At 40.3% G+C, this 8514-nt stretch overlaps 1 protein-coding gene across 2 annotated transcripts in view; it reads right to left on the reverse strand.

The window, feature by feature from the left end:
* Positions 1–657: 657 nt before the first annotated feature.
* The window catches only part of hmgcra (3-hydroxy-3-methylglutaryl-CoA reductase a), a 52105-nt gene continuing 44248 nt past the window's right edge, over positions 658–8514 (reverse strand). For both annotated transcript variants that reach the window (XM_061906219.1, XM_061906218.1), the window contains exons 19-20: positions 6627–6781; positions 658–2324 (exon numbers count right to left, since the gene is read on the reverse strand). In XM_061906219.1, the coding sequence (XP_061762203.1) occupies positions 2270–2324; positions 6627–6781 (210 nt within the window). In that variant the 3' untranslated portion in view covers positions 658–2269. The remainder of the gene's footprint in view (positions 2325–6626; positions 6782–8514) is intronic.

An 8514-nucleotide genomic window follows, 5' to 3' on the forward strand; every position in this document is an offset into this window, starting at 1 on the left:
CAGTCTTGTCGCATTCGAAGCGATCGTGTTGTTAACAGGGGTCATTATTTTTCATTCATTAATATTATTGTTTCAATTGTAGTGCAATGATGTTCATTGTCAGTACTGTGTTATACTAAGTTATGTTTTAGTGTTTGTTGTTGTGTTGTCTTGTCTTGTACCCTTCTAGTCCCCACAGTCTTCTTTCCCCTCTTACTCCGGTACTGTTGGGCTAAATATATCCAAATGTCAGTAAAAATAATAACATTAAAGAAAAGAAAAAAACATTCCTTCATTGACAGGGTTTTGGCTTTAGATATTTATGTCTTGTTTTTAGCTTTTTTTTAATACAAAATGAAAATGCAAAAATAGAATGGCTGACTAGATCAAATTTAAACAACCCTGAGTGGAGTTGTACCTCATGCTTAAGGATAATTGTGTTCTTTGTGGGCAACTATGAACAAATTCAATTTTTTTGCAATCACTGCCTTCTTCTCTGCATTTGAGGTCAAATCAAAAACCCAAAGGTCACATTAGTTTACTTCAAAAAGTACTTTCCCAGCTGGATACTGATTCACTGTGTACTGGAACCATCGACAATAATCAATGGATTTACTTGAGTTGCGTGTAATTTATCAAGTAGGTTATTTGTTACAGATAAAAAAAAATAGGAGAGGCTTTACTTAAAGGTACTTTTTATTATAATGTATTAATTGGAACAAGAGGATTCTTGCATTCGTTCAATGGTCAGTTGAGCAACATCCGCATGACGCTGCTGAGGACAGCATAAAGGTTTCCAGTCCGCTTGCACTGTAAACAATGTGATTTCGTGCTGACCAGCCATTATTTCGACAGATTGTTTGTGGGTATTTTGCAGCATAGTCATCACCGAGGATAACTCGAGTCCTCTGTGATCGATGTTTAATCCAGACACTTATTCTGGGAGTTTGACATTGAAAGTGAAGAACAGTATCTTGGCACAACGTGGAGGATAAAAACCAACATTGATAATGGTAAATATTCCTGTAAGTGGTGTCCAAAGTCTGGCCTGCGGGGTCAGTTTGTCGCTTGCAGCTCATGTTTTGTTTGTTTATGGCATATTGTGAAAGGAAAAAAACATCGCACATAACCACATAAAACATTTACTATTAAAGTTGAATGTGTCAGTCTTGTGTTGAGTCCTCCAAAATGTTTGTACTGTAAGTAATGTACTTATTGAGGACCACTGGTATAGGCCATCAATGGTATGTTGTCTAACAAGGAAGTAACTTTTTCCAGGAAGCAGTGTGTTGTGCCCTAAAAAGTGTTTATACCCCAAGTATAAAGGCTGCTGTTTGATTGCAACATGCACCTTAGTCGCAGTTTTCATTAACACATTTGGAGGTGTCGAAATCGCCATGTGAAATTGCTAATGCTAATCAGTAGCATGTGTATGGTATATCCAGCGCAAATTAGCCGAGGGCTAGCGCATTTTAATAAAAACTGAGCCTTACTTTTGAGCGCTTTCTGTCAGACAGGCTTGCTTAGTTGTCATGGAAAATTGTAACATTACTTAGAGGCAGTCCACAACAAATACAACCGTTTGCCCATTATTTGATTCAAAATAGATTTAAAATATCCTAAAACGTAAATAAAAAAAGATTTTAAAAAAGTATCAGTTTTATAAAATACATTTTTAGGCCATCTCAGTGCAACCAGAAAGAGCTTTTCTAACCTGTTTTTTTAATTACTTTTTAAGTTTAGTTATAACTATTGTACCAAATAATACATTGCAAGAATCTGTTTGAATCGACAATCAGATTCTGAATCAAATCTTCACCCCAGGCATCGGAATCGGATGAAATGGTTAGATGCTTGAGCCAATGCTGAGTTTGCAAGCAAACAGAACGTCACATGTAACAGACAAATGGAAATATACCTCCGATTTGACGTGACTTGGTACCAAGAAGTATCGCAGGAAATTGATTGGCACCTATTAAAGTAGCAAATTTTGTACTTATTCCTGGTGATGATTACCACTACAAAATTATGTATTCTAAAATAGAAAAACATGATTTTTATGAGAGGTTTGAGTTAAAAGTGCATCATATGGATCACAATTCTGTCCATGTGATCCAAGCAGACCATTTATTCCGCAGATGTAATTTAACAACAACAGATTGATGAGTGAACTTTCTAAAATAACTTTTGTAGTTGCATCCTGTCCCTTTATGTTGGCCATTTTGTCCTTAGTTAGCTGATTCAGCCAATAGCAATGCTGACAGAAGGAAATCATGCAGCAGTCGTTCTCTCAGGAGGCGCTTTTGGTGCATGTTCCTCCAGTCTCTTGAAGGTTCACCTTGGATCTGAAAACAGGATGGGTAAAGATGATTAAAACGCATCTTTGAGATACACTTATGGTTTACTGTTGGTGCTGTGGTTGATGTAGCAATCCGATTTGGTTGGTAAACACTTTCTCCCAAAGGAAATTATAGCTCTATTAATATGGTATGTTGAATTATGTCAAAAATAAAACGTCCCAAAAAGAAAACATGTTCAATCAGATTTCAGCTTCTATGTGTTGCCATGTCAGTGAAATCTGCCCAGGGACTGTACTGTATGACTTAAGACACCAGGTCGATGCCAACATGCAAAAAATACATGGTTAACTGCTTTGTTCCGTATTGTCAGTACCAAATACTGAACAACTCTTTTTCCTCAACGAGCTTCGTCAACAAGCACAGAGACAGCAGCAAAGAAGGTGTTTCCATATGTTTCATTATTAGTGGAAGTCTGTCACTAATGTGGATTTGGTGCTTCTGGTTGGCCATCGCTCACAAACAAAGGATCATGGAGTGTCGGTGTAGCATAACCTACAGTTTTGTTACCTCATAGGCGTAGGCCTGAGCTGATATTCGATGAGTCAAATAACCGACGATAAATTAAAATTAAAGTCTGTAACCCGAACGGGACAAGCGGTAGTAAATGGATGGAAATTTTCCAAAGTCTATAAATCGTCATGTGCATGCTTCAAGAGCATTCACGCTTTTAGCGACTACACACGTTTGTACGGTAGCGGAATGAAAAGAAGGAGGCACAGTTCAACTAGTTAGCATGTAACAGATAACATGGACATAAACACAAAACCAACTGGTATTGCACCAATGTGGTAATATTTCAGTTTAAACATGGAACAAGATAGTTCAACACTGAGAAGCCGGTTTGCCGAATGTGCGCGACGACACAGGGTTTCCCACACACATTTATTTGTGTCGGCCCGCCACGAGAGAATTACGGCCGCCACAAATAAAAAAAAACATTTTTTTATTTTTTTCCCGGCTTTTGACTCGCTCGACCGCTCATAAAAGCAATGGGACTGTCTGTGAATGGAGCTTGCAGTTACATATTATATAAATATGTACATAAAGTTCTTCTTGGTCATCGCCGCCGCCGATACCCCCCGCCCCCAGCCGCCCGACCACACTACCACAAATAGATGCCTGACCTGTGGGAAACACTGCTACAACAAACCTGCACGCCCACTTGAAACACAACCACTCCACAGTCCACACACTCTCTGCGTATGGTGAACAAGCCAGGTCAGTGTAAACAAAACAGTGCAAAATGCAAAGTGTGGTTAAATACAAACCCCATATCCGTATGAGTTGGGAAATTGTGTTAGATGTAACTATAAACGGAATACAATGATTTGCAAATCCTTTTAAACACGTATTCAATTGAATGCACAACAGGGACAAGATATTTGATGTTCAAACTCATAAACTTTTTTTTTTTTTGCAAATAATAATTAACTCAGAATTTCATGGCTACAACACGTGCCAATGTAGTTGGGAAAGGGCATGTTCACCACTGTGTTACATCACATTTTCTTTTAACAGCACTCAATAACCGTTTGGGAATTGAGGAAACTAATTGTTGAAGCTTTGAAAGTGGAATTCTTTTCCGTTCTTGTTTTATGTAGAGCTTCAGTCGTTCAACAGTCCGGGGTCTCCGCTGTCGTATTTTACGCTTCATAATAAGCCACACATTTTTGATGGGAGACATGTCTGGACTGCAGGCGGGCCAGGAAAGTACCTGCACTCTTTTTTTTACAAAATCCACGCTTTTGTAACACGTGCTGAATGTGGCTTGGCGTCCATGAAAAAGACGGCGCTTAGATGGCAGCATATGTTGTTCCAAAACCTGTATGTACCTTTAAGAATTAATAGTGCCTTCACAGATGTGTAAGTTACCCATGCCTTGGGCACTAATGCACTCCCATACCATCACAGATGCTGGCTTTTAAACTGTGCATCGATAACAGTTTGGATGGTCCGCTTCCCCTTTGGTCCAGACGACACAATGTCGAATATTTCCAAAAACAATTTGAAATGTGGACTCGTCAGACCACAGAACACTTTGCATCAGTCCATTTTAGATGATCTCGGGCCCATATATATATATATATATATATATATATATATATATATATATATATATATATATATATATATATATATATATGTATATATATATATATATATATATAGACATTTCAGAAATTATCCACTTTGTTGCTATATTTAGCAAGTAGAGCTACATATTAAAAGTAAAATAAGTGTATGTTGTGTCATTCATTTATTTAATAATCAAACACCAGCGATCTTGAAAGTATTTTCCGCACAAGTGAGAGTGGAGATCCTCCACCACAAGCCCAGGGATTGTGCAGAAAAGCTCCAAAAGCGTGCCAACTAAGGCAATGTCTACACTAAGGCGAATAATTATTTAGCCTAAGCATCGTTTCAGCCACACTAAACCATTGTTTCAGGTTCCTCTCCTCGGACAAATTTTTACACGGGTAAGTCAGCCGTGTATCTCTTGAATTTCCGGCTCTTAGCTTTGTATGGACTCATTGATCCTTTACAAAGTGAGTTCAGAGAGGAAGTGACGCCAGAAAGAACACGCCCAAACAGGAAGTGAGGTCAGAAAGAACACGCCACAGCCAGCTTCATATTAAAAGCGGTTTTGTAGCTCGGATCTAACCCCTGGAAATATGAAGGCGGATCATCCAGACATGCCCGTGTTTCTCCTTCTTCTACATGTACAGACGCTTGTGGAAATCACACATGAATACCTTAAGAGAGAGCAACACTTCACAGACAGCAAGACAACTTTCGAATGCACGGAAAACTTTGTCCATTTGTCGAAGGAGAGTCAACGAAAATGCAGACTCCCGTGGATGTTATTAAAAAAGTAGTGTTTGCTTTGTATTACGTGGCCGTCGAGGGAAAACTTAACTACGGAAAACAGCAAATGCATTTAGACGGACAAATCAGACTGTATCAGTTATTGGCTGCCATGTATAATGCAATCTGTTTATTTTTTTACACTTGAAGGCTACTCAACAGTGCTCTTTATTTCTGATCATATTTATCAGCACAGCATTATTTGTTTTGATATACTGGGAAGTTCTAAAACACTAGCGTTCTTTTTTCAATATATAGTTCAAAGATCGATTGATGTTTTTGTAAGAGCTGATACCGATTATTAGTAGTCAATGAGGCCAATAACCGATATTTGGAGCAAATATTCTTTGCATTAGAAGTTATTTAAAAATGAAAGTATATGTCAGAAAACAGCTGGACAAGGCCTTAAATCGTTTTTAAAACAATTTATTTTAGAAAAAGTCAGACCTGTAGCGACAATGTTTAATGTTGTGGTTAATTTAGCAGCATAAAATGACAATGTGCGAACTCCTGCCTGCTCCAGTTTACCCGTCTCCTATTTGTCAAGATTTTTTTTACAAAGTTTGGGTTTGATTTTTTCTCTGTCATCTCTTATGTCCTTCCACCCCTGTCGTGTTATTTGATTGGATCTTGTAACAAAAAAATGGCCGCTATCCTTTAACGAGCCTAGGCTGCGAGTGTTGCGGACGGAAACAAACAAAAGTGGACCAGGAAGACGCCGGGAAAGAAGGACAAAAACAGGATTCCCAGCAAAAACCAAAAATGGGATATTTTATAGGTAAGCAGAACAAAACTACTGTAGAAGCAACCAGCAGGGAGAGAAAGGTTATTACTATGTACTTGAGTAAATATTTATTTTATACACTAAAGTTAAAGTTCCAATGATTGTCACACAAAGACTAGGTGTGGTGAAATTATCCTCTGCATTTGACCCATCCCCTTGTTCACCCCCTGGGAGGTGAGAGGAGCAGTAGGCAACAGCGGTGCCGCGCCCGGGAATCAATTTTGGTGATTTAACCCCCAATTCCAACCCTTGATGCTGAGTGCCAAGCAGGGAGGTAATGGGTCCCATTTCTATAGTCTTTGGTATGACTCGGACGGGGTTTGAACTCACAACTTACCGATCTCAGGGCGGACACTCTAACCACTGGTATATATTTGTATCTGCTAATGAAACAACGCTCCCAATGCTTATGCCATCTGCTGTTGTACAAACAAATTAAAAAAAGATAAAAAGAGACCAATACCAATAAACAGTACCCTGATATGGGTCGAGCTCTACCTTTTGGCAGGTGTTATTTTCATTTAAATTCTGTTGATGCTCGCTGATTTTAAATACTTGACACTTTCGAACACTTTCCAATAAAACAGTCCAATTAAAAGAGTAGCTTGTTATCCTTATAGGCATGAAAGAACAGATACCTGTTGTGTGTCATGTGACTCTTGACCAGGTGTCCAGCTGTCAGGGCAGCCATTAGTGAGAGTTCTCCAGCCAGCACAGTGGCACACACGATCTTCGCAAGTTGTCTGGCATTGGCCCCTGGACAGTCTTCACTGGCACCTTGCACACCCAACATCTGCACACATAAAGATAATCCACTTACAGTAACTTGAACATGAGTGTGGAGAGATGGAGCCGACAGCGGGATAGGACAGACGGTGGTCCTACCCGAGATGGCGGCCAGGAGGCGGGGCAGGCGGCAGAGAGGAGAGGCGGGGCGCACTCGAAGCGACACTGCAGCCAGCAGAGTCAGGTGCGTAAGCGACACACCTGCTCTCAATCTTTACATCTTTTGCTGCAGTATAAAAAGGGGAGAAGGAGGAACAATCGCGGCAGAAGTAGGCAAGGAAACCACAGCGAACGGAGACAATGCACACGACGAGAGAGACCCAGACGCAGCCACCGAAAATGTGCGCCGCGACGAGCAGGAAAAGCAGGCGTGCTAGAAATTAGCGCGACCGGCTGCAAGACATGTTTATTGAAAGAATAAACCAGAGTCAAACCTGTTACGATGCGTCCTGTATTGAGTGTCACTGCAACCCACACGAGGAGGGCTGGAGACCCGTCACTGTGGCGCCCACGTGGGAAAGACCATCGGAAGCGGAGGACGATGACTTCATCTGGGCCCTCGTCGCCAGGTACACCAAGCAGCTTGAAGAAAAGCGTCAAGAAACCAAACTGCTGCAAGCGCTCATGGATCAGATGGGGGGAGGCGGCGAGTGCACCCCCCAAGAAGAAGCCGAGGAGAACGCTGGTGAAGACGGGGCGGAGACAATCCACTTGGAACACAGACCTGAACAGGCGGCAGTGGCATCTGCAGACCACCAGGGCGAGCTGCCGGCCAGGAAGTGGAAGGAAGAGTGCAGAACGGCAGTGCGGCGGAGGCGCCCCCTGCTGACAATGGAAAAACTCAAGAAATTGAGAAAGGAGAAGAAGCACTTGAAGATAAAGAAAATGATGAAGCCAAAATAAAAGCTGCAGATGAAGAAAAAGTTTGAAAAATCTCAAGAAATTGAGAAAGGAGAAGAAGCACTTGAAGATAAAGAAAATGATGAAGCCAAAATAAAAGCTGCAGATGAAGAAAAAGTTTGAAAAATCTCAAGAAATTGAGAAAGGAGAAGAAGCACTTGAAAATAAAGAAAATGATGAAGCTAAAGAAGAAGCTGAAGATGAAGAAAAAGTTAAAAAATCTCAAGAAATTGAGAAAGAAAAGAAAATAAAGAAATTCGGGAAAATTATGAAGAGGAATCGAATAATGGAAAAGCTCAAGAAATTGAGAAAGGAGAAGAAGCCTTTGGAGATAAAGAAAAGGACGAAGATAAAGATGAAGAAAAAGGCAAAGGAACTCAAGAAATTGAGAGAGAAGAAATGCCTGAAAGAATTCAAGGAAATGATAAGGACAAGGAAAAAGTCGAAGAGACTCAAGAAATTGAGAATGAAGGAGATGTGGGAAGATGATGAAGATAAAGAAAATAAGGAAGAAGTGAAAAATGGAAAAGAAAGTAGAAAACTCAAGCAATTGAGAAAGATGAAGAAATAATTGAAGAAAGCCTGGAAGATTATGAAGATGAAGATGGTGAGGAAGAAGAATCGGAGGATGAAGTCACTCAAGAAATTGAGAATGAAGAAATGTGGGAAGATGATGAAGATAAAGAGAATGAGGAAGAGGTGAAAGAAAAGCAATGCCAAGGGACCATACGCCATGCTCACCAAAGAGGAACTCATCTCCCTGGTGATAAAACAAGAGCTGCTAAGAGCAGCAAAGAAAAGTCGTGGAAGAAGAAGAGAGGAAAAGGACTGAAGAAAAGA

Source organism: Nerophis ophidion, linkage group LG07 (genome assembly GCF_033978795.1).
Source record: "Nerophis ophidion isolate RoL-2023_Sa linkage group LG07, RoL_Noph_v1.0, whole genome shotgun sequence".
Classification (NCBI taxonomy): domain Eukaryota; kingdom Metazoa; phylum Chordata; class Actinopteri; order Syngnathiformes; family Syngnathidae; genus Nerophis; species Nerophis ophidion.